Consider the following 27,136-nt stretch of genomic DNA (forward strand, 5'->3'; position numbering starts at 1 on the left):
TATGGTTGAATGCGGCTTTGATCAAGGGCTGTCATTCTCCCCTCACCTCTGAAGTTCAGTCAATAAAAAACTGCATTATTTTCTTCCAATATTAAGGCAACTAAGATCACAAAATGATTTAAACTGAAGAATGAAACATTTTGAAATAACAAAGTATCATCACCCAGATTACATAAGAGCCCACTCTCACCTTCTACATGAGAAGACACTTAAAGCATTTTCTTCCCTCACTCAGATTTAAAATTGCTCCGCTACAAAAAGCTGTGGCTTCAAAGCTCTGGAATTCATCCCGAAATTTTCCTTCTGCCTTTAAGACACTGCATAATAATCCCTTTGGCCAAGACTCTTGCAACTATCCAAATATCCCCTTACGACTCTTTGGATTGATGGCAGCATCCTGTCAGTGGCAAGTACCACATGAATTGCTATTGATAAAAACAGTGTGAAACAGCTAGCTTTACTTGTTGGTCAAACCTTCCAGAGAAGTCCTGCCTATCACACGTCACTGGCATGTGATATGAATTTCAGAGGTAGTGAGAAGCTAGATAGGAAGGCCATACTTCTGCAAGACACATGGATCACATTCAAAAAGTGCACCTCTTTAGCTGTTTGCAACAAGCAAGGTGCTAATTAAACCCAAATGTCTGTGCTTTTAAAAACAAAAAATGGTTCAACATTAGGAATGATTTGGATGATTGAAGTTATTTAACAAATATTGTCCACAGTATGTAAAGAGGTATGTTGACGACCAATTTTGGATTGCCAGCCTTGCAGTGTGGCACATGTATACTGAATGTGAAGTATTCAAATACCAGGGCCCCTTTTTTTTTGCAGAAAGAACCCGCACAAGTTGTCTGTATGACTGAAAAATGAAAACTGTGATTGTTGTTCTCTGGTTCATTTCTCAAGGCAATGCCTTGACTCCGAATTGATGTTCCATTTAACCAAAGCCTGGCAATTAACTGTCAGCCATGATTGTTACATTCAACGTGGCAACACCTACAGTGTCCACTTCCAAACCAATCAGCATTTCCTTTCAAAAAAGGTATAAATATTGTTTACCCTTTAATTTTGGTATTTCTTGCAAAGTGTCTTCAGTGTAAGACAAAAAAAAATCTTTTTCAGCTATATTTAAATTCTGTACTACCAAGTGACTAAAACTTACTTCTCCCCATTATAAATACTGTTGGTTAAAACAATTTAAAGAACTAAGCCTAAATAATAGACATTAATGATTAAATAGGAACTTACAAATGATAACAATTTGAAAATCTGCACAAAAAAGGATAGATTAAGCAAACCTCAGTTGGGAAGAGAGGTTAAATTTATACTAATTTGTCTTCCCTCTCTCTCCCCGTCTTCAGTGTATAACCGCTGAAGTCAGAATTTGGACTCCCTACTTTTAGCCATAGACAAGCTACTAGTGGATCAGCTGAGCCACTTTTGCCTTGCACTGTTGAACAATCCATTGAAACATGGATGGAGGTGTCACAGGAATGGAGGCTGCCAGTTCCCAGCTCTCTCTCTCAGGGGGAAAATAGCAAAAAAAAACATGAATAGATTCAAAAATTGGCTGCAATGACAGGAACACATTCACTCCTTCCTTCTCCACTGTACAAATCAGGTACGTCACCTTAAAATGATCAAACATCGATACTATTTGAAGGAGTCTGGTGTTCAGTCCAAATCAGAATCATACAGCACAGGAGGCAGCATTGGCACATTGAAATCATGCTCACTCCCCATGCAACTACTGTCCTTCCTCTTCAATAATCTATCCAGCACTCTTTTCAGAGGATCTCCTGAATGCTTTGCCACCCTTTTGGACAATGCACTTAAAATCATAATATACAACCTCAGCTCTCCTTTTGGCTCTTGTGCCTTTGAATGCCTCTTTTGTTATAGATTCCCTGTCAGTGGAAACGGTTTTCTCACTATTAATTTGTGAAGCATTTCAAGGTGTAAGCTCCATCCAACCAACTGAGCTAAACCAACCCCCAATACTAAAGCTTTCAAAGTGGGAGATAAAAGCAGAAAGTCAAGACTTTGCAGGATTTATATCTGTCAAAAAGCCTCCAGATTTTTAAATCAGTGTAATAAAATGATTAAGGGAGTGTGAAGATAACACAACTGCCCAGATTTTGGTCCCCTACTGCCATTATACATGCAAAACCTTTCCAAATTGTCCAATATAAACATGACTGGATTGCACTCAAAGGTAAAATGGAGTAAAGTGGCATTATATTACACTTTGCCAGAGTTTTGGCTTAATGAGCCAAAGTCACAGGCTACCATCCTTTATCAATAAAAGCCATGTTATTATTAACAGCAAACAAAGCTATTGAATTGTTGTAGAACCCAAACAGGTTTACTAATGTCCTCACAGGAAAGAAAATCAACCATCTTGACTCCGTCTAGCCTGAATGTACTTTGACTCCCTGTGAAAAAATTTAATTGCACTAATAACTGCTACACTCTCATGGCTCACGAAGAAAGCTCACCACCTTCCAAGGGCAAATAGGGATTGCTAGTTACATGTGCCTCCCATGAAGGAATTAAACACAAATACTATGCAAGTGTTAGGTTAGAGACTGAACATAACACAGCCCTATTTAAATTGTTAGGCATCTCCTTGTGGCCTGTCACAAGAAAACTTGTACATTATCAGATATATTTAGGGGTGGCCGTGGTATAGTAGTAATGTTTAATAGTTTGAGGATACTGGTACAAATCCCACCTTCAGCTGAAAATTAAATTCAATTAATAAAATCTCAAACTAAAAACCGGTTTAATGGTATCCATTTCAGATCAAAAATTCCTGTTCAGTTTGCCAATATCTTTTCAGAAATAGACCTGTTAGTCCTTACCTAACCTGGCCAACACAATCCTCAACACCACCCTCTCAAGTGGCCTGGCTATGGAATTTAAGACGACTAAAAACAAGACACATCACTGTTTTAGCTCTCAAAGTCATTTCTTGGGGGCTGATGCCAAAAACTGGGACAATGCACATCTTTGGACTGTTGGAGGAAACCCAAGCACCCGACAGAACCACACGCAGACACAGGGACGATGTGTAAACTCCAAACAAACAGCTGGCCAAGGGTGGAACTAAATCCAATTCCCTGGTGCTGTGAGTCAGCAGTGTTAGTAACTCATTGTCTACATGGTGGGATTTGATGAGTATGACCATGTCTCAGACACCACCGCCAGCTACATCCTGGCACATCAGTAAAGCAGACCCAGCAAAGGTAACAGCACAATGGCGTGTACACACACGATCCCCATGAAGTCTCAGGTAAAAACGGACAAGGAAACTGCCTGCTGCTACGATTTCTCAGCTGAGATTTGCCAGGGTGTTGCCTGGGCTGGAAGGTTTGAGCTATTGGGGGGTGACTGAATAGGCTAGGGCTTTTTTTTAATAAGACCCCTGTGGAGCATCAGAAGCTGAGGGGTAACCTGATGGAAGTTTATAAAATCATGAGGGGCATGGATAAGGCAAATCGCGATGGTCTCTATTCCCCACTAAGAGGGGAGTCCAAAGCTAGAGGGCATAGATTTAAGGTGAGAGGGGAAGATCTTAAAAAGGGATTTGAGAAGCAAATTTTCACGCAGAGGTTGGAGCGTGTCTGGAACGAACTGCCAGAGGACGTGCTGAAGGCTGGTACAATTGTAAAAGTTAAAAAGGCATCAAGATGGGTATATGAACAAGAAGGGTTTGAGAAAGATATGGGCCAAATGCTAGCAAAAGGAACTACATTAGTCAGCTTAGACAAGTTGGGTGTGTTTCCAGGCTTTACAACTCTATAATGGATCAGTACACCATGTTAAATACCACTTAGAGTGGACAGAGGACAGCAAGGACAGAATGGCCTCAGGTTGGGAAACTTTAATGCCAGTCACCATGAGTGACTGCTTAGTAACACCACTACTGACCGAGTTGGTCGAGCCCTAAAGGATGTAGCTGGTAGACTAGACCTACAGAAAGTGGAGGTGAGGGACCAACAAGGTGACATGACATACTTGAACTTGTTCAAGAAAAACCTCCTGTCGCAAATGCATCTGTCTATGACAATACTGCTAGGAAATATCTTCAATGAGAACACTAGACAAGAATTGGCCACTCCTATTATGTTGTGATAAATGGTACAGACTTTGGAACAGACATAGCCACTCAAACCTGTGCATCCATGAAGTGTTGTGGACCATCAGCAGAATTATGTTCAACCACAATCAGTAACTGTGTGGCCTGCATATCTTCCATTCTATTAAGCCAAAGGATTAAGACAAAGTGCTGGGAAAACCCACCAGATTGGACAACATCTGTGAAGTTTCTTCTAAACAGTTACATTGAACTTGACATTTTAACTTCAATTGAAATGTTAATTCCACATATGCTTCTCAACTTGCTGAGACTTTCCACTGATTAATCAATCTTGGTTCAAAAAGAGCTCAGGAGAGCACACCAAAAGATGAGGTTCAATCTCACGAAGCCACACAACACAGAAACTACTTGCAAAAGTTAAATCATTCCACAGCCAATGGTTCAGATCAGAGCTCTGTAGGTCCTACTACTTCCTGTCATGAATTGCAGTGGACAATCAGGATGGGACAGCACTATATGCACTTCCCATCCTCAATGATGGGGAGCCCAGCACATTAGTGCAAAAGATAAGGCTCAAGCATTTGTAATCAATGGTCCCAATTGATCTCAGGCTCCTCTTGAGGTTCGCAGCATCTCACATTCCAGTCTTTAGCCAATTTAATTCCCATAATATTAAGAAAGGGCTGAAGGCATTGGATAGCACAAAGGCTACAGGACCTGAAGAGATTCTGGCAATAGTACCGAAGATTTGTGCTCCAGAACTAAAAAAATGTGTTCCCCTCACCAAGCTGTTCACGTACAGCTACAATATTGGCATCTACAGGGTAATATGAAGAATTGCCCAGACATGTTTGTTCCATAAAAAGCAGGACAATTCCAACAGTCAGTCAATTACCTCCCCAAAACGAATATACTTCCAACCATCGATTAATCTGCTAAATGGGATTCCAACACTTAAGTAGCTATTCATAACTTGACGTAGCAGGACAGATAAGCTTAGATCTGATCGGTTGCTTGTGGAATCACTTAGCTTAGCAAATGGCATAAGCTCAGTAATTAGCTGTTCACCAACTTTTAACTCTAATCTGATTTACCACTGTTTGCCATTGACAAGACACTGACCTGGACTGGCCATATAAATATAGTGGCTACAAGAGCTGGTCAGAAGCTAGGATGCCTGTGGTAAGTAACTCACCTCCTATCTCCCACCTACAACATGCAGGTCAGGAGTCTGATCAATACACCCCACTAGCTCCAACAACATGAGGAACTTGACACTAACCAGGACAAAACAGCCTGTTTGACTGGCACCCCCATCCAACATTCACTCCCTCCAAGAATAAGAGTATTAGCAGAGGGCAACTTCAGGATGCTCAGCAACTAATTTGACAGCAACTTCTAAACTGGTGACCTCCGCCACCAAGAAAGTGAAGGGAAGCTGATGAATGGGAACATGCCTGTCTTCAAGATTCCCCTCCAAGTCACACACAAATCCTGACTTGGAATGGTATTGCCATTCCTTTATGGGTACTGGGACAAAACCCTGGAATTCCCTGAATGGTGGTTAAAAACTCTCAATAATGTCTTGCACAAGAAAACCTCAAGCAATTTTTAAAAAAAAAAATCACTCATGGACGTCGCTGGCTTGGCCAGTATTTATTGTCTATCACTAATTATCCTCAAGGCAATGAGGTGCCTTTTGAACTATTACAGACATGTGCTGTAAGGTATATCTGCAATACCATTAAAGCAGGGAGTTCCAAGACATTGACCCAGTGAACAGCAATATAATTTCCAAGTCAGGATGGTGAGTGGCTTGGAGGGAAACTAGCAGGTAGTGGTATTCCCATGCATTTGCTGTACTTGTCCTTCTAAATGGAAAATGGTTGTGGGTTTGAAAGGTGCAGTTTAAACATCTTTAGCTAACCTTGCAAATCTCCAAGTTACTCTCAATTTCAAGATTTTTAAATTCTATGTTACTGATCGGCTGCAAATTAATGCCAATTTTAGGGGACAACCTTTCAATTACCCAGGAGAACTATTATTGCTTCAAAATTACTCTCCAAATATTTTGCTGAATTAATCATTGAGAGACCACGAGATGTAGAGAATGCAGACAAAATAAAAGCACACTTCTCCTCACCTTCATTGGGTTTGCTCTTTACAAGCATGACTTTGTATGGCTTGGGTAACCCGTAAGAATAGGAGGAGGATTCAGGTGATGGGCTCCTGGATTTAAGTCGATCCCGGCTTGGAGCTCTTGCTGGCTCTCGGTAATGGTCGTAGGATCGATCGTAACCTCGATCATCGTCGTATGTCCGGCCCCGCCCACGGTCACGGTCGCCATGCTCGTAACTTTTCTCATAACCTCGATCGTCGTACACCCGCCCTCGGCCTCTATCACCGTGCTCGTAGCCACGGTCATCATCATACACCCGTCCCCGGCCTCGGTCAGCATGCTCGTAACCTCGATCATCGTCGTACACCCGTCCCTGACCTCGGTCAGCATGCTCGTAGCCACGGTCATCGTCGATTATTCTCCCCCGGCTGTGATCCCTGCTGTAGCTACGATCTCTGCTGTGGGCTCTGTCGTAGCTCCTGCCACGCTCTGTGTCCCGGCTGTAGCCTCTGTCGGGACTCCAATCTCGGCTGTAGCTGCGGCCTCTGGGCCCCCCATCACTCCTCTCACTCTGAATGCTGTGCTCACTTCTACGGTCATAGTCATCTGCTATCTCAAAGAAGTTACTTTCGGGTTCAGTCAGTGGCGGCCGAGCTGGAACTTTCCGACCCCGTTTCACGACCTGTTGAAGAAAGTTTGACAATTGGCAAGTTTAATTTGAATTAACCAACCATCGAGACTGAATAACGCACTCTGGAAATCTGATCAGTATTAGAAATAAGTGATGGAATGGATTGTTATGACTTTTTTAGTAAAAGTCATCTTCTGCCTTATTTTTGGCTTGTTGGACCATGACCCTATCCCTCAATTCCCCAATGTGTTAAGTTCAGCCTCAAATATCGTCAATACCAGCTCACTGGAGGAGTGAATTCCAATGATGCACAAACTTGACTGAAAAATAAACTTTTCCTCTTTTCTGTTCAGAAAAATCAGTCTATTAATTTGGAGATGGTGACGGTGTAGGTCATGTTGTAGGAAATATTTTCTCAGCATCAACCCAAACCAAGAATTATACAATTCAATCCTAATATCAAATGCCAAAAAATGCTCGAAACATAAAAATTTTTAAAGGAGGTAGGGAAAGCAAAAGATAAATTGCTAGCAAGTAATAAAACATTTGTTTAAACACTGAGTCTGTCATGCAGGGAAGCACCATTTCAAAAATGAAAGCTGTGCAAATTCACTTTCCCAAAGACTCGTTACACGGCATCAGCCAGGTTAGAGGGATGGAGATGTAGGATGTGCTAGAGATTGAAGAAACAAGTACATGCCACAAAGGTTCATCAATAAGGAGAACAGGCATGAAATAGTTTACTTTATACACATCCAGAACAGGCCCAGAGGGGACGTGTAATAGTCAAGATTAGAGAAGGGACGGTGGAATTGATTGGTGCAGGTGTCCCAGAGATTTTTTTTTAGTAGTCCTCAGTTGAGTCATAGCTAACTGTATGTGTTTTTAAAAAGTGGTCCTCACCTCCCTGTCGCCAAACATTTCAACTCCCCCTCCCACTTTGCCGAGGACATGCAGGTTCTGGGCTTCCTCCATCACCACTCCCTCACCATCTGACGCCTGGAGGAAAAATGCCTCATCTTCCACCTCGGGACACTTCAACCTCATGGCAAAGTGGATTTCAACAGTTTCCTCATTTCTCCTCCCCCAACCTTACCCCCACTTCATCACCATCCTCATGACCTGTCTCACCTGTCAATCTCCCTTCCCACCTATCCGCTCCACCCTCCTCTCTGACCTATCACCTTCACCCTAACCTCCATCCAACTATTGCACTCTCAGCTACCTTCTCTGTAGCCCCATCCCCCTCCCATTTATCTCTCCACCCCCTAAGGCTCCCAGCCACATTCCTGATGAAGGGTTTTTGCCCAAAATGTCGATTTTCCTGCTCCTCAGATGCTGCCTGACCTGCTGTGCTTTTCCTTCACCACTCTAATCTCCAGCATCTGCAGTACCCACTTCTGCCCGGAACATGTAATAGGACCAACCGGAAACCAATCCAGAGAAAAATGTGTATGTACACATTAGACTAAGTCACCAAGTGTTATAGAACTGAGGTAGGTCAATTGAATCAAGAGTCAGACCAGTCACATTGGTCGAATAATTCAAGAGCTGAAATATCTCCTCTGAACCCACACTGCAAAATACCAGGCAAAAATCACAGCAATCTTAGCAAAAAGAGAGAGACATGCAACAGATTAAGTGATTTGCCAGCCAATATATTTTGGGTTTTGACTGAATGTTTAAAAATAAAACTAGTTCTTTACTGTTTGCAAAGAAAAATCAAAGTGGCCTGCAAAACAGTTTTGAAATAGGCAAGGAAGAAAAAGGGAAAGTGAAGTGAATGGGAGAATTTGGTACAATTTAATTAACTCTGAGGTGGTAAAGGAGAAAGTGGCTATTTCAAGTCATTATGTCAGGAACAGGTGTCTCTGTCCTCTTCAGCATCCCATTTTCCATTATTCCACCATTAGCAGCTCTAGTATGTGGGAGTAATAGTTGATATTATTAATATTATTATTATTATAATAACAATAATGATAAAAAATAAAATAAATTAATAATAATAAAATATAATAATAATAATAATAATAATAATAAAGATTATACTGATGTCACATCATGTGCAACTGGAACTCTCGTGAACAAGGTTCTACGAAACATGGCTCTACCATCCTTCGGATGACTATTTATTAACTACTTACACAATACACAGTTTTCACATGTATGGTGTCCAGTCCTTGCTAAGGCTATGAGAACATACTCATGACGTTGATGCAATTCCCTACCTACTTCTGATCATCTGTCCAAATATGACCTTACTTGGTTCAGTGTCAGCTATATGCTAAACACCTGCTTGGGGAGATTTTAAATTGTTCAATGATGCAACATAAAATGGCAATATTTATTCCTTTTACTCTTATGCTGATTGTTAGGATATTGAGCTAGCATTGGATCACATCGAGGAGAGGTTAGAGATTGCCAGTGTAAAATACTGGCTAGAAACCTTAAACATTTCAGCAAGCCAATTCTTCTGTCACAGGAATATTCCAAAATTGCATACATTTTGAACAGTATACTGTTGCAAAAGAACTAACCTATTTAGGTTACATTTCTGAAATTGGTCTGAACTGATTAAACAAACAATAAATTAAATAAGCATCAAAGCATTTAGGTTTGCACAATTATTTTTCATCGCTTCATTCAACTATATAATACTCTCAAAGATGAATAGATGAATGCTTGAGAAAAGGAAATAATGGGCCAAAAGACATCCTTCTGTGCTGTTTCATTCACTGATTCTCAGTTATATGATGGGAGGGTACAAAAAGAATGCAAACTCTCCAATTAAGCTTTTCATAAGGCACTTTACAAAATTAGTTTCATAAATATCTACAGATTGATCAAATGGAAGTATGCTTGACACTAATTTAAAACCCAGTCTTATAGCAAAGCACCAGATTTTTAGCATTCAGTGATAATTCTGTTGATTGTTCTTGGGAACAGCAAAAGTACAAGGTGAGGAGGTAGATAAAAGTTTAAATAAAATTGGGAGAGAGGGAGCAAAAATCAATGATATAAAAGACTAAAGCACAAGCTGAAACCCAGAGGAAATGGAAAAAAAATGTTTCTTCCACAGTTATTCAGGGTAGGCATTATTCAATTTAAACCTACTGGAAATTTAATCTGTATGATGAATGGATTCTGATAATTGCATTATAGTCACTGGAAAATTGATTTTTCAAATCCCTATTTTTATCCAAGCCTTGTCACACAGTTAGTGAAGAGATTGTACTTAGAACTATACACTTAAACCAACCATTGACATTTGAATGTTGGCTGAAATGCCATGAAGCATATACAAGTTACTGTAAGTGTTACAAAAGCCAGTGCTGCTTAGAGATCTTGGACAATAGCATTTTACATTGCTACAAGGATATCAATGTCTGTCAATATTAGCATGGATACTCAGGGAGAGCATCACTTATTGTTGGCTAGTTTCCATGGCCCTGTTAATATTGTCAGAGACACTGGAAAATTTCTACTTCGAGCAAAACAAGTGGAGATTTAATAGAGATGTCAACAACATGGAGGTATTCGTGTACAGTAAATAAAGAGAAACTATATTCCCTGCAAGGTAGGCAATTGGGTAAAAGGAAACATGAGGAAAAAAATTGTTAAAGGGGGGGGAAAGAAAGTGAGTTAGGATAGAAGATAGTGGACGCAGAATGGATAGTAAGTTTTCAAAAACAAGGAGGGAATATTTGAAGGAAAATAGTGCAGAACTCTGGCAAAAAGACAGGTGGAATTCATTGGACAGTGTATTTATGGGATGCAGGTGCTCTCCCCTTGAATGTAGCAACAAGCCTGTCTTCTTGAACCGCTGCAGCCCATTTGGTGGGATAAGAGAGGAAGTTCTAGGATTTTGATCCAGTGACAGTGAAGGAACAACAATATATTTCCAAGTCAGGATAGCAAGGATCGGAAACTTGAGGCCATGGTGTTTCTACGTAACTGCTGGCCTTTTGTCCTTCTATTTTTCTAATAGGTGCTGTTTAAAAAGAGCCTTGGAGAGCTATTGCAATGATTTGCATAGAGGGTGTACACTGCTGCCATTTTGTAGCATGATTACTTTAAATCAATTTATGTTTGGCTGCCTGTGCTCATCCAGCCTATACAGTTTAGATGCTAATATGTCCAGAAAGACAGCATCCATTTAGTTGGTTTTGCAACTTCTGCCTCTTTTTTTCATATAATTTTGCCCCTTTATCATATTCCTGTTTGCAAGTTACTATTGAATCTGCTTTTACCCATGTTCTAGGTTACAACATCTTGTGCATATAACAAAAACACTTTCTGGTTGTAATGGGACTAATCCCAGTTAGTTTGACCATTCACTGCTTGGCTGCTTTTCAGTGGTGAACATAAAAAATACTGGGCTGGGAGATTTTAAAATAAAAAAAGAGAGTCAGTATCACTTACAATTTGAGCTACCTTCCCACATTTTCTCAACTGTTGTACTGCAACAGAGTGAGGCACATTTTCCATCGGAAATCCATTAACATTTATGACACGGTCATTTTCTCTATTGAGAGAGAGAAAACATTCACAATTATAGAACTTGCATTTCTAGTAAATACAATTTGATACACATTCAGAAATAACTATTCCAACATTCTAGTAGAAAATTTGGAAATATAAACACATTCATTTTAAACACTACTCATGAAATGCAATAAACAATTCTCTTCATTTGAAATACCAGATGCTTTCGAAGTTACACAATTCCAATTACCTCTTATTTGAATCTGGAATCATACTGGCATCATTTTCACCCCAGTCAAAATGTTCAGGTCCCACTACAAAGGTATGCAGAACATTACACTGCAATACAGGCCTTTCGGTCCTCGATGTTGCACCAATCTGTGAAATCAAATCTGAAGCCTATCTAACCTACACTATTCCATTCTCATCCATATGCCTATCCATTGACCATTTAAATGCCCTTAAAAGTTGCCGAGTCTAATACTGTTGCAGGCAGGGCTTTCCATGCCCTTACTACCCTGAGCTGAAAATGTGCAGGAGGTCAGGCAGCATCCAAGGAGCATGAGAATCGACAACTCGGGCATGAGCCCTTATTTGGCTCATGCCCGAAACGTCGATTCTCCTGTTCCTTGGATGCTGCCTGACCTGCTGCGTTTTTCTAGCAACACATTTTCAGCTCTGATGTCCAGCATCTGCAGTCCTCACTTTCCCCTTACTACTCGGAGTAAAGAACCTACTTCTGACATCTGTCCTATATCTAACACCCCTCAATTTAAAGCAATATCCCCTCATGCTAGCCATTGCCAGAGGAAAAAGGCTCTCACTGTCCAATCTAACCTTCCGATTATTTTAGGTGTCAACTGTGTCATTTCTCCACTTCCTTCTCTCCAACAAAAACAGCCTCAATTCCCTCACAGCCTTTCCTTGTAAAACCTTCCCTCCATACCAGGCAACATCCTAGTAAATATCCTCTGAACCCTTTCCAAAGCTTCCACATCCTTCCTATAATGCAGTGACCAGAACTGTACACAATACCCCAAGCATGGTTGCACCCTCTACCAATAAAAAAAGCATACAGTGTGTTAGTTTTTAATGACCCTATCAACCTGGGTGGCAACTTTCAAAAATCTACATACGTGGACACACAGATCTCTCTGCTCATCTACACTACCAAGAATCTTACCATTAGCCCAGTACTCATTATTCCTGTTACTCCTTCCAAATTGAATCACCTCACACTTTTCCACATTAAACTCTATTTGCCAGCTCTCAGCTCTGCAGCTTATTTATGTCCCTCTGTAACCTACAATGTCCTTCATCACTATCCACAACTCTACCAACCTTAGTATCATCCGCAAATTTAATAACCCATCCTTCTATGTCCTCATCTAGGTCATTTATAAAAATGACAAACAGTGGACCCAAAACAGATCCTTGCGGTACACCACTAGTCACTGAACTCCAGGGTGAATATTTCCCATCAACCACAACGCTCCGGTTTCCTCCCACATTCCAAAGATGTGCGATTCAGGTGAATTGGCCATGCTAAATTGCCCATAGTGTTAGGTAAGGGGTATATGTAGGGGTATGGGTGGGTTGCGCTTCGGCGGGTCGGTGTGGACTTGTTGGGCTGAATGGCCTGTTTCCACACTGTAAGTAATCTAATCTAATCTAATCTAAAACGCTGTCTTCTTTCAGCAAGCCAATTTCTGATCCAAATCACTAAATCACCCTCAATCCCATGCCTCTGTATTTTGTACAATAGCCTGACATCCAGCACAGTAGAGGGAATGCTGCACTGTCAGAGATACCACTTTTTGGATCAAAAGCTAGACGGAGTCCCTATTTGCCATCTCAAATGGGCATACAAAATCTCATAGGAGAAAGTGAAGACGGCAGATGCTGGAGATCAGAGCTGAAAAATGTGTTGCTGGAAAAGCGCAGCAGGTCAGGCAGCATCGAAGGAGCAGGAGCTCCTGAAGAAGGGCTTATGCCCGAAACATCGATTCTCCTGCTCCTTTGATGATGCTTGATCTGCTGCGCTTTTCCAGCAACACACTTTTCAGCATACAAGATCTCATGGCAATACTTTTAGAGCAGAGGAAATATATCTGCTGCTCTGGCCAAGGTTTATCTTTCAACCAACATCGAGAAAAGCTTACTGTCACATTGCTGTCTGTGGAAGCTGGCTGTGAACAAATTCCTCCATGGCTACACAACACTACGTGTAAACTACTTTGGGATATAGTGAGGTCACGGAAGGTGCCATAGAAATGACACAGTCTGTTAAATATAGTTGACCTGAAGCTTCAAAATATCTCATGTTATCACCGACAACTACTTTTATACAACCTATGTGAAGGACACAGAACATCAGGAAACAAATATTGGGATAGAAACTCCCAAAAGAGATCACTGACTACTAAAGTGTTTCATGTTAAATACCCAAATCACGACTGGATTACTTTCACTCAAACATCAGCCACTGCATCAGTCTCATGTCAATCCAAAGGTCAACATAAAGCTTCATCAAATTAAATCAGTTACTGTAAACTTTACTCTGGTGGGAGTGGGGATGGAGAAACAGTGGAGCAAAGTGCTTCACCATTTGTAAAAAGACCAAATTTTGGATTTGATTTTTGCCCAAAGTCTCAACCGTTCATCATTACTTTTAAAATTGTTTCAAAGAATGGGAGTAAGTTCGCCAAGGTCAGCCATTTACTGTGCACCCCCTATTTGTGGTGATCTCCCTTCCCCTATCACTGCAATCCATATTACATACATACTACCCACACTGCTGTTTTTGTTTTGGGGTTCATGGCGTGTCCCAGGATGGGAATTGATGGGGCAAGAGACAGGGTGCAAGCAAGATTAAAAAAAAAATTCAACTCCAGAGCCAGGGAATAGATAAAAGAAACTAAAGAAATAGCATAGAAAGCAATCATAAGGAACTAAGGAGCCATCATTGAAGCAGATTATTTGCAAAAATCAGCAAGGACACCTTTTCAAAAAAAGAACAACTTCTTATTTGAGCAAGATCATTGAATATTAGCTAGAGTTTAATGGAGTAAGCATCAGACATGATTACAAGTTGGAGCATCTTCATTAGCTGTATTTAAAATGATTATGAGGATTTGAAGCACTCATCCAGAGGTTGAGGTATATAGAATATTGAAATTTACTCATGCATGTAATGAAGAGAAGTCTCTGGCCAATTTTAATTACAGCAAAAATATTTATACAACACTTATGTCTCTTTGTATAAATTACATGTTGGGCCCTTTATACGTGTCCCATAAACATACACGGCGCAGAGAGAGGCATAGAGTACAATATGTGCGCATATGGCGCATGTGCGTGTTGGTGGTGATAAACTATGTGAAAGAAAGCCAACATGACTGATACTTTTTTAAAAAATTATGCAAACAAAATCTTCTGACTATAAGCAGAAAGCCTGAAATATCACCCATGGGAAAGAGTTCACTAATAGGTTGTTGATCAAATCCAAATTTATAATATTTCCCTTGAAATGCAAAAAAAAAGGACAATGGGCCTCAAATCCTTATGTACTTGTGCTGCAATATGAAAATCTTCTTTCCAAAATTAAACAAAAGTATATTTTACTTTTTATTATAATGTATTAGATTTTAGTTAACGACTGTTCCCAAGTCAATAACAATTATTAGTGGTTGCACCATTGGTTTCTCATTAGTTACAGCAGCCTTCTAAAGCATGCTGAACAAATTAAAATGACAATATGCCTTTGGCAAGAGCAAATTCAGAATTCCCTGTGTGATCTGCTTTAGATCCCCACTTCACACAGAAACTCTAGGGAGTCTTACAGGCAGAACTATCATATAACAAGTTTAAAATTAAAAGCAAAACACATTTATCTTAATTCTCTCAACCTCTCATCTATACACTTCACTTTCTAACTGTTAACAACTTAAGTTTTCTAATGTTCTTGTAACTCAAGGTTATTACCTCGATCAAAGTTGAGATATGACGTGTTATAGATCTCACAGGTGATTTTGGACCCACAGCTCACAAAGTTCTCCAATATACAGGCTCATGTGGCGGGATCTGTTATACATCAATTGCTAGAGACCAATTGCAGTGATTGTTTAACAACCTTTCATTCTCAGATCAAACCTCTGCCAAAATGCAGGAATGAAATAAGATGGGCCTGAGAATCTGACATTTTGGTTAAACGATTTTCATGCCCCTAAACTTGATATTAGATTAGATTACTTATGATATTGTGATGTGTGATGGACACATATCTTTAAGGTCACAAATCTTACATTGCTGACAGTCACTATTCACTATACAGGATATAATGTATTGTCCCACAACTCTGCAGACAGGATACAGCAGAAGTGGTACAGGTCAGACATACTTACATAATCACCAATTCATTGGGAGGCTAAAACTACAAAACAGACTTCTACTAGTGTAGCCAGTTTGTGTGTTTTGGTTGGACTTGTGTGTTTGGGTTCTGGAAGCTGAGTGTGGGGGAAATCCTCTTAGATTAGGCAGAAGATACAAAAGTTTGAAAACATGTACCAATAGATTCAAAACAGCATCTTCCCTGCTGTTATCAGACTTATGAAAGGACCTCATTAGATCTTTCTCTGCAGCCATAACACTATATTCTGCATTCTGTTCTATTAACTTGATGCACTTCTATAAAAGGTATGATTTGTCTGGTTAATACATTCAACAATACTTTTCATTGTATCCCAGTGCATATGAGGATAATAAATCAACTCAAATTGAGTATCAAAAGACAATGATTGGATTCTCTTGTTAGAGATGCTCATGGTCTAGAACTAGTGTAACAAGGATATCACTTGTCCCATTACCCCTTTTTGTTACAGAGTTCAAATCTTAAACTGAAAATTGTTCCTGTAAATAAAACATTTTGGAATCATGAATGAAACTGGTGGACCCATAGACCCAGGCTCAATTCCCGCCTCAGGCAACTGTCTGCGTGGAGTTTGTACATTCTCCCCTTATCTGCGTGGGGGCTTCCTCCCACAGTTGCTCTGCAAACCAACAATCCAGCCAACAGAGCTAAACCAACGCCCGAACATTGTGGGGCTTACACTTCATATTAGAGATTTAATTATATAGCAATAAGAAAGTTTTTTTTTCCCCACAGTTTTAGCTACTGGCATTAATCTTGCAAAAGATGGACAAGCTACAAAAGTAAATCCTTATCACAAGATTGTAGACTATGGTGAGCTGTTGGTGCAGACTGAAGTTACTTGTAGGCTCAAAGACAGGAAGAAAGAAGACAGATCATTGTTAAGTGTTGTTTGAAGTATATATCTTGATCAAGACACTGGAGATTTCTCCTGTAAAATTGTTTTATGCACACTTGAGATGGTAGACCAAGCTTCAATTTAGTATCTTTTCTGAAAATCAACATCTCCAACAGTACAGCACTCATACTAATTTTGCACTCAAGTCCATGAGTGAGACTTGAATCCTCAACTTTCTCATTCCAAGATCAAAGGGCTTAGAGTACTATACACCAAGTCAATATCCTTTATAAGTCTCACACTAAAATGTTACGTGGAGCTCTCTGCTAAAATCACTGACGTTGCAGATTATTGCCACTCACAAAACAGACCTCCGCAAGGTTTACTTACTGCAGTAGCCCATCTGCCGGGCCTCCTTCCAAAACATCAGAGATAATAATGGAGGTTTCACCATTCTCAAAATTGGGGTTATCTCTTCCTCCAGACACTGCTATACCAAATCCCCTCTTAGAGTCCTAAGAATTGGGAAGCAGAGGAAAAAAAAGAGTTAGGAAATTTTGCAAAATATTGACTGACGTGTGAAATTCAAAACCTATAATTAAAAGGTTAGAAAGGCAAAATGAGAAGAAAAGAAAGAGATCGGAAGTCACTTTAGCAATTGGATAACTGAACAAAAGACAGCTGATTGTCTTCCTAAAAAAAAAACGGGTAAAACACAGCGATCAGATTCATTTGAGTGTTCAAGAACTTTTCCAATTGAAAACTGATTACAGTTCGATCCATGGTCATATCAGGCTGTACCTGTATCTTGACTGAAGATTTATGTTTAAAATAGGCAGGTCAGATAATGAGAATTCAGGACTTTACCGATAAGAGCTTTTATCCCATTTGATTTCAAAACGTGGGAGACACACAAGATTGTAGCATTAACAGAACTTTTAAAAATCATTTGGCAGGACACGGGCACCAGTGTTTATGAGTTCAGGCAGCATTCGAGGAGCATCAGTAATGATGAAAGGCTTTTGTCAGAAATGTCGATTTTCCTGCTCCTTGGATGCTGCCTGACCTGCCATGCCTTTCCAGCACCACTCTAATCTTGACTCGAATTTCCAGCATCTGCAGTACCCACATCTGCCGAGCCAGTGTTTAGGCTGATTCCTAACTGCCTTTGGAAAGCTGGTGGCGAGTTGCCTTCTTAAATACTACTGAATGACTTGAGGCCATTACAGTGGGCAGGGACAAAGAGCTAACCACATTGCCATTAACAGGCTATGTGAAAGACCTTTAGATAATGCTTACATAAAACAGAACTTGCAAGAATAAAAATATTTCCTGGAAAATGAGATCTGAGAAAATCTACGGCACAAAAGAAATCCATCCAGCTAGAAGCAAGCAAAGAAATGACAATAATGATTCTATAATGTATTAAGTTCCAGAATGAATTACAAGTGGTTTTAAATACTGTTTAAAATTATTTATAATACCAAAGGTCCAATCATGGTAAACATTTAAAAAATAAAAGAGTACTCATAGGAACAGGGAGATGGCCATACTACACATGGAGTCTAAGCCACCATTGAATTTGATCATGCCTGACCTGTATCAGATCACATACCTTGTAAAGCGGAACCAGAGAAATACTTACTTTTTGTAAAGTCACAGTAAACTGCTCCCATATCATCTCCTCCATGGTGGTGGCCTGTGGAAAAACAAAGGCAATTAACATTCAACCCAATGGATCCATTTCAATAGTTACACTCAATAGTGACACTAGTTTTCTCCTACACTGCTTCATCTCACCCCATGAGCATATTCCGCTGTCCGTCATATGTTTTGCCAGCTTCCCTTGGAATGCACCTACACTATCCACCTCAACCACCACCCATTTTCTGGGTGAAGCATTTCTCCTACTCTACTAATTTTATTTGGGCAATCTTATTTTCACGATGCCCAATTCTGGTCTTAGCAGGAAATGGAACTAGCTTCTCCGCATTTAGTCTCATCAAAACTCCTCAATGGGCTACCAGTGTATCACTTTTCACCCTTGTTTTTATCTAAAACAGAATAGCCCAACCCCCTGTTCACCCGTTCAAGTAATCATAACTTTTCTGTTCTGATACAATTTTGTAAAATCTTAATTTACACCTTTCCCAGTGCATTTATATCCTTATGAGACCCAAACTCTGCACTGTTCTCCAAGTTTGTCTAAACAAGAGTCTGTACAAGTTTGATATAACAACTTCCCTGCTTTTTTAAATTCTACTACTGCAGAAATAAATCCCAGGTGATTTGTTCAAGTATAAAGAAAAGCTTTATTTGATGGCATCACAACTCAGAAGTGGTGTACCAGTATCCCTAGATTGCCCTCTACTCTATTTCGATATCTGTTTTCCAAGGAAGTATGTACTCTTATCAACATTCATTGCTTCACACTGTACCTACGCAAAAGTTTGTGTAACTAAGTGTGCAAATGTAACAATAAGCATGATTGAATCACAGTCCATGATGTTCTGTCATTTTCTGTATGTTAGCTGATTTTAGCAAACTTAAGCTGTGTTGTAATGGCAAAAACCCATCTCAAATGGAAAATGGGTGTAATTATTTGGTTGGACCAGTTTAATGCTTTAATTCACCCTAGGATAGTGAATCATACATTCTCAGGTGAACAAAGTTATTTATTTCCCCCTCCCCAACACCTGATTTTGTTTATTACTTTAATTAATACATACAGCTGCTTGTATGAAACAGTCATACTAAGTGGAAGAAAGATGCAAATTTTTCCACCTCAAATGGAGGCCTGTGACCAATGGAGTGCCACAAGGATCGGAGCTGGGCCCTCGACTTTTTGCCATTCATGCTTGCATCCAAATAATTTATATAAGAGGTATAGTTAGTAAGTTTGCAGATTACACCATAATTGGAGGTGTAGTGGACAGCGAAGAAGGTTATCTCAGATTACAACAGGATCGTGACCAGATGGGCCAATGGGCGGAGAAGTGGCAGACGGAGTTTAATTCAGATAAAAGAGGGGTGCTGCATTTTGGGAAAGCAAATCTTAGCAGGACTTATACACTTGATGGTAAAGTCCTAGAGAGTGTTGCTGAACAAAGTGACCTTGGAGTGCAGGTTCATAGCTTCTTGAAAGTGGAGTCGCAGGTAGATCGGATAGTGAAGGCGGCGTTTCGTATGTTTTCATTTATCAGTCAGAGTATTGAGTACAGGAGTTGGGAAGTCATGTTGCGGCTCTACAGGATATTGGTTAGGCCACTGTTGGAATATTGCGTGCAATTCTGGTCTCTTTCCTATCGGAAAGATGTTGTGAAACTTGAAAGGCTTCAGAAAAGATTTACAAGGATGTTGCCAGGGTTGGACAGTAGTCATGATTTGAAGATGCCGGTGTTGGACTGGGGTGTACAAAGTTAAAAATCACACAACACCATGTTACAGTCCAACAGGTTTAATTGGAAGCACTAGCTTTCGGAGCGCTGCTCCTTCATCAGGTAGTTGTGAATCAATAAGCACCTGGACCCAATATACCGGCCACTGCAGTGGACAGCGGGAACTGACAACCGGAAGCGGCAGAGACAAACCACTATAAATGCTGGAGGAAATGCCACAGAAACGCTTCACAGGAGGCTCCCAAGCACTGAGGATGTCACCTAGACAGGGGACGAAATGTCTGCAACACAAATTCCCAGCTCGGCGAACAGAACCACAACAACGAGCACCCAAGCTACAAATCTTCTCACAAACTGTTTCATAGTCATTTCTATATTTATGTTTCCTTTTAAGTTCCTCAATGCTATTCACCTCAACTGCTCATTAGGGTTAGAGAATTCCACTTTCAGATGTTCACTGACCCAGTTCTTAACTTTCACAAATTATTCCTCTTATTTTGGCTCAGTTACTGGATTTTTTTTAATGTTAAAAAAAGGAGAAAATCTTAGTATTTACAAACAAAGGAGCTGAAAGTGAATGCACTGCAATACAGGCTATGAAACGTGGACTCCCTGATGAACAAATTACACAGATTACAGATTCATTAAACACCACCCCTTTAAAACATGCAGAGTTTTGTTAAGTATCATAGCTGAGCAGAATGGACACAAGAGACGAGAAATAAAATAATTCCTACAAGATGCATTTTTAAAAAAAGACTTTTATGAGTCAACATATATTTGTTATCAGGAGAGTCATTAGTAAGATTTGTTTCAAAGTAAAATAGAAAAAAGAACCAGAGAAGAATGCTTTTTTTGACCTGCACAGCATTGCTCATATTCAATAGTAACTTTCAAAGAAAGGAAATGGGATAAATGTTTGAAAAAGCAAAGTTTTTTTTCACAGCCCTCGGGAACGATCAGACGGAGAAAGACCCATTAGACAGATAGCTGCTTCAAAACCATCAGCACGAGGCAACCATTTGGTCCATTGTGCTTTGTCAATCTCAAATAATACCACAACCCATCAGTAAAATTAGTCCACAATTCAGCAATTTAAACATGCATGCTGGACAAATGTAATAAAATAGCTGAAAATATTACACAGCTTAAGAATTATTTGACTAAAAGCTTCACATTATACACACAGCTGGTGTTTTATAAAAATTGAGTTGCTGTCACAACAATTAATCTCTTAATTAGGCATCATTACACCAGTTTAAACTGCAACAGCAGGCAATTGTTAGTCCAAATTTTCAACTACCAGGTGAAGGGAACTGCAAGCAGTTATAGGAGTGAAAGGAACAAGCTACAGAGACAGACCAAACATTAGCCAAAAAAAAGGTTAGAATGACTCACAAGACCGCTGTAGAGTTTGAACGAATGCATCAAATTGGCCCATTTTCTCTGCAGTGTTTGGATGGACTTCATACTGAGATGCAACACTACACTGTAGCAATCGCCTACAACTAGTCAGTCCTAGCTCTGAGAATCATCCATTTCCAGAAATCATCAAGCTAGATTATGTAAGCTTAATACATCGCTGCCCTACATGTAGCGCAAATCCTGCCAGTTACAATTGTGCTGGGAAGGCAAAACAGCCCATTCAGGACACAAGTCAGTCACAATCAGAACCTTGGCCGCCACACTGAATTTAGGACATTTTACACTGTACATACTAAGTAGGGCGATGCTACACAAGAATGGAAAAGTTATGCTAATCTCATCAAATGTTGAAAAGTATGTATGTGTTTCCTACTAGCCATTAACTTCAAAAAGGAAGTTGATTTTTTTTCCTTACATCCACTGTTAAGAAGAAACAAACAAACCGTCTCAACAGCATTACAACAAATGGGATTAAGCCTGTGAACTGGAGGAATGAGCCAGGGCTCCACATTAACTATTCACTGTCCACTTGGTTGATTTCACCCTGCAATTAAATCAAGTTTTCTTTCAGCTCAGTGTTTCCAGAAACAAACAAAAAACTTTCTATTGAACAACTGCAACTTACACGGTTATATTTTATCAAGTGTTCAGAACAAAAACTGATGTAAACAAGCTATGACACATCAGAAGAAATGCTCGTTACACGTTATTAAGGAGCATCGATCTCACCTCGTGGCGGAGGTTTGGTTCAGTTTGGTTTGTGGGGGCTTGGTGTTGAGGAGGGTGAGGTTCCTCTTTTTTTTCTCCACCCACTCAAAGGCTTGCCAAAAGTGGGGTCAATTGAAAATTTCAAAAACAAAAGATTCTTCCAAGAGAATGTTATCAAGAGTTACAGAACAGGTAGGCGGTCGGAGTTATGAAGCAGATAAGTCATGATCTCACTGAATCGCAGATAGGCTCAAAAAGTACAGAATAGCCTAGTGTTCCTACAGACATATAGAGGATCTGCTAGGCCACACCTGATTAAATCAATCGCAATCTCCCATGACTTTCAAAACCTTACATTTAAACTTCTACTACAAACAATCTTTGTATTTCTGCACAATTCACGCATTAATATGCTGCCTCTGTTCCAAATTGGTCAAACTTCATTAAACATTCTGGACAGCAGAAAGCTACCAGAATTTAAACCAAACAGGTAAATCAAAATGATTCTGTCAATTCGGGAGAACTGACAACAGAATAATGACACGTTTTTTTCTTGGTCAGTCTTTTAAAATTGTACAAGATAAAAAAGGAGAAAAAAATATTAGTAGTAGAGTGTAGATTTTACCCCCCCCCAAAAAAAATTACTGCATGTTTGATACTTAAAGCAAGCATTATCAAAATTGGTTCACAGGTCTAACACTGATTTACAAATAAGAATTTCTCTATACAAAATGTTTATATATCATATCGAATCTGCAACCAGATTAATAAAATTGAAAATGTCCCAAGTAAGGGAGAGAGTTTCAACAACAACAAAGACAATCAAGACAAGTATTTTTTTTCGCTATGGCAGGCATCACTGAGTTTAAACCTTGAACAACCTTTGAATGCTCCATGCCTTCCAGAACTGGAATTCATTAAAATGATCTTCATTATATGTGTGGCTGATAGAAAACTTGGGGAAATTGGAGAGTATCCAATGGATTTAGAAACAGAACCTGGTCCAGCATATTTCATTTTTGTACAATGAGAAACAGGAGGAGGCTATGCTGTCCGCTCAAGCCTGTTCCACTATTTAACGAGGTCATCGTTGATCTGCACCTCAACTCAGAACCATGGCACAAAGTCACAATTGACATCCTTACACTACAATAGAAAACTACCGAGCGGACTTTAAATTGACCCCAGGCTCAGAAGGATTTTGAAAAATATGTTTTTAAACAAAAAACCCGAGAGAGTGGGCATGCAGACACTGTAGTAAATGTTGTTCTTTCATGGCAGTACCAAAAGCTGCATTATGCAAATCCATTAAATATTGTAACAAGCAGTTTGCGCTTCAAAAATGGAATACAAACCAAAATCAAGCACTTTGGTAAGGAACACACACATATCATACCAGTACTTTGAAGCATAATCCATATTAAAAGCACGAGTTTTGAAAGGTACAAACAAATAGCATGAAAAAAAAAAGGACCATTTTCTTGAATGATGTCATCCAAAACTTGGATGAACTCACAATGACACTAATTGTCCAACCCAAGCACATTTGGAATCCATTAAAATCACCACGGTCGGGTGTGTTTCTGCACCACAGATGCCGAAGATGAACTATTCTTCCAGTCGTGAATAAACATCGCCTGCTGATAATGAAAGAACAAGTTTCATCTGCACTGTTGAACTCAAATATTAATTGAAAATATCACTTCATTTCCATAAAGAACAGGAATAATCTTCCAACTGTCTGATGACTTGATGCCCAAGTTAAATAAAGATGCAGCAACAAGCACAGTTGGTTTTACTCAATTATTTTTGTTTTCTGCTTTATGCTGTGGTGTCTTGGAGGATGACTGTCATCGGGGAAAGCAAGCAAGAACAGTTTGAAAACACTCATTAGGCCTCAGCTGGAGAACTGCATCCAATTAGAAAGGATATCAAAACTTTAAAGGAGAGGGAGAAATGGAGGGGAGAGGGAGAGGGAGGAGGGAGAGAGGGAGAGGGAGAGGGAGAAGGGAGAAATGGAGGGGAGAGGGAGAAGGGAGAAATGGAGGGGAGAGGGAGAAGGGAGAAATGGAGGGAGGAGGGAGAAATGGAGGGGAGAGGGAGGAGGGAGGAGGGAGAGAGGGAGAAGGGAGAAATGGAGGGGAGAGGGAGAGGGAGAGAGGGAGAGGAGGGAGGGAGAGGGAGAAGGGAGAAATGGAGGGGAGAGAGGGAGAGGGAGAAATGGAGGGGAGAGGGAGGAGGGAGAAATGGAGGGGAGAGGGAGGAGGGAGAAGGGAGGAGGGAGAGGGAGAGAGGGAGAAATGGAGGGGAGAGGGAGGAGGGAGAAATGGGGGAGAGGGAGAAATGGAGGGGAGAGGGAGAAATGGAGGGGAGAGGGAGAAATGGAGGAGGGAGAGGGAGAAATGGAGGGGAGAGGGAGAGGGAGAAATGGAGGGAGAGGGAGAGGGAGATGGAGAGGGAGAAATGGAGGGGAGAGGGAGAAAGGGAGGGGAGAGGGAGAGGGAGAGGGAGAGGGAGAGGAGGGGAGAGGGAGGGAGAGGGGAGAAGGGAGAAATGGAGGGGAGAGAGGGAGAGGGAGAGAGGGAGAAATGGAGGGGAGAGGGAGAAATGGGAGGAGGGAGAGAGGGAGAGGGAGGAGGGAGAAATGGAGGGGAGAGAGGGAGAGGGAGGAGGGAGAAATGGAGGGGAGAGGGATGGAGGGAGGAGAGGGAGAAATGGAGGGGGAGGAGGGAGAAGGGAGAGGGAGAAATGGAGGGGGATGGAGGGGAGAGGGAGGGAGAAATGGGGGAGAGGGAGAGGGAGAAATGGAGGGGGAGGAGGGAGAAAGAAATGGAGGGATGGAGGGAGAGGGAGAAATGGAGGGAGAGAGGGAGAAATGGAGGGGGAGAGGGAGAAGAAAAGGAGGGAGGGGAGAGGGAGAAATGGAGGGGAGAGGGAGAAATGGAGGGGAGGAGGGAGAAATGGAGGGGAGGAGGGAGAAATGGAGGGAGAGGGAGAAATGGAGGGGAGAGGGAGAAAGGAGAGGGAGGAGGGAGAAATGGAGAGGGAGAAATGGAGGGAGAGGGAGAAATGGAGGGAGAGGGAGGAGGGAGAGGGAGGAGGGAGAAATGGAGGGGAGAGGGAGAAATGGAGGGAGAGGGAGAAATGGAGGGAGAGGGAGAAATGGAGGGGAGAGGGAGAAATGGAGGGGAGAGGGAGGAGGGAGAAATGGAGGAGGGAGAAATGGAGGGGAGAGGGAGGAGGGAGAAATGGAGGGGAGAGGGATGTCAACTTCACAATATCCAAACAGGACATTCAGCACAAATCATCCAAAAGGTGAGGGACCTCAGTAAAGTGGAGAGACTGGAAAAATGGAATTGCTGTCCTTGCAAACAGGAGGCTATGGGGGAGGTTTGATCAAGGTGCTCAAAATCAAGTAGGGTTTTGCAGAGTAAATAGAATATAAGGAAACTCTTTTCAGTGGCGTGACAATCAGTAACCAGGGAGGTTAGAGATTTAAAGATTTACCGTCAAAAGGAGCAGAAATTTAGTTTGTGCAGCAAATTATGATCAGGAACACACTGACTGAGGACATTTAGGAGTCAAAATTAACCTTCAAAACAAAAATATCAGATTCAGTAATCCAATTTGATAGTTCTGTCAAAGTGCTTGATGGGTTGAGTGGTTTCCTTTTGTTTTGTCTATGATTCTAACAGGGTAAAAGTTAAAACAAAATTATTCATTTACCAGACAGTAATCAAATAAAAACTGCACCCATCACCAATAGCTAGAATATCTTGCAGAAACACCTACTATATCCAGTGGCCTTTGAAGCATTTGCAAATACAATTAAAAAAAACTGCTGTAACAAACAACCCTCTGAAAACATGTTGAAACAGTTCCTGTCATTTACTCCACCCAGGAGTATTAAAGCAAACAATGATAATTTGGAGAGAGGAGTTAAGCTTGCAATTTGATGCAATCTTGATGCTGTCTTTTTGGAGAAATCATATTCACATCATCAGTCTCTGCCCACACTCCTTCACCCTCAGGCCTTTGAAAAGCTACACATGTCCATTAAAATTAAATGCACTGAAGTCCTGTCATTATACACTGTACAAAGAGAACAATTCTCATTAATACAAGTAAGGCCTTCCAATGAGTCACCAGTTGGACAAAGCACCTCAGTTTTTGAAGACCAATGTTTGTTAGAGAATCTGAGGCAGCTAGCCAAAGCTGTCTACATTACCATTCAATTCATTGCTTATTTTTCAAAACATGGCAGTACAAATAAGTTCTTCAGTTAATTTTACATTTTATACAATGTTGACATATTTTATTCTACGAGTCAGCAATTAGGATTCCAGAGGAAAGAAAATAATCTTTAAACTACTGTTAGAGCTCAGAAACAGACCCTTCAGTCCAACCAGTCTATGCTGGTCATAATCCCAAACTAAACTAGCCCCATTTGCCTGCACTTAGCCCATATCTCTCCAAAGCTTTCTACTCACGTACTTATCCAAATGTCTTTCAAATACCTAAACGTACCTCCCATCCACCACTTCCTCTGGAAGTTCATTACTCTCTTAAAAAGAATTGCTCATGTCCTTTTTAAAAAATCTTGTATCTTTAAAATAAGCCCCTAGTTTTGAAATCCCCCATAGAGGGAAAAGAAAAGGTAGTTAGAGTCTAAAATCTGTGGTACCGTATTTTATCCAAAAACTGATCTCATCAAAGGAAGCTTCAGTGCAGTATTCCACGTGTGGACTAACCTGAAGCTAAGGGGATTTCAAGATGCTCTTGAAATATGTAATCAGCAATGCTATCGAGTTCAAATTGAAAGTACTTGCATTTGTATAGCATCTTCCACTACCTTTAATTTTTCAACAGCAGCCAATAGAAGCACTTCTGAAGTATAAGCACTAGCTAGAGGCAGAGAACATCACTGCCAATTTGGGAATAGCAAGGTCCCACAAAAATCAATGCAGTAATTACCACATACCTTTTGAAAATGTAGAT

At 40.6% G+C, this 27,136-nt stretch overlaps 1 protein-coding gene across 5 annotated transcripts in view; it reads right to left on the bottom strand.

Moving 5' to 3' along the window:
• tjp2a (tight junction protein 2a (zona occludens 2)) overlaps positions 1–27,136 on the bottom strand; it is a 140,292-nt gene that overhangs the window by 54,232 nt on the left and 58,924 nt on the right. For 3 of the 5 annotated variants that reach the window (XM_060839695.1, XM_060839686.1, XM_060839677.1), the window contains exons 2-5: positions 18,253–18,306; positions 16,998–17,122; positions 11,278–11,380; positions 6,249–6,906 (exon numbers count right to left, since the gene is read on the bottom strand). In XM_060839695.1, coding sequence (XP_060695678.1) covers positions 6,249–6,906; positions 11,278–11,380; positions 16,998–17,122; positions 18,253–18,297 — 931 coding nt within the window. In that variant the 5' untranslated portion in view covers positions 18,298–18,306. Of the gene's footprint in view, positions 1–6,248; positions 6,907–11,277; positions 11,381–16,997; positions 17,123–18,252; positions 18,334–21,403; positions 21,736–27,136 lie in introns of those variants that run through there. The other 2 variants (XM_060839660.1, XM_060839667.1) reach the window with 2 other exon arrangements.

This window comes from Hemiscyllium ocellatum, chromosome 2 (assembly GCF_020745735.1).
Source record: "Hemiscyllium ocellatum isolate sHemOce1 chromosome 2, sHemOce1.pat.X.cur, whole genome shotgun sequence".
Lineage (NCBI taxonomy): Eukaryota > Metazoa > Chordata > Chondrichthyes > Orectolobiformes > Hemiscylliidae > Hemiscyllium > Hemiscyllium ocellatum.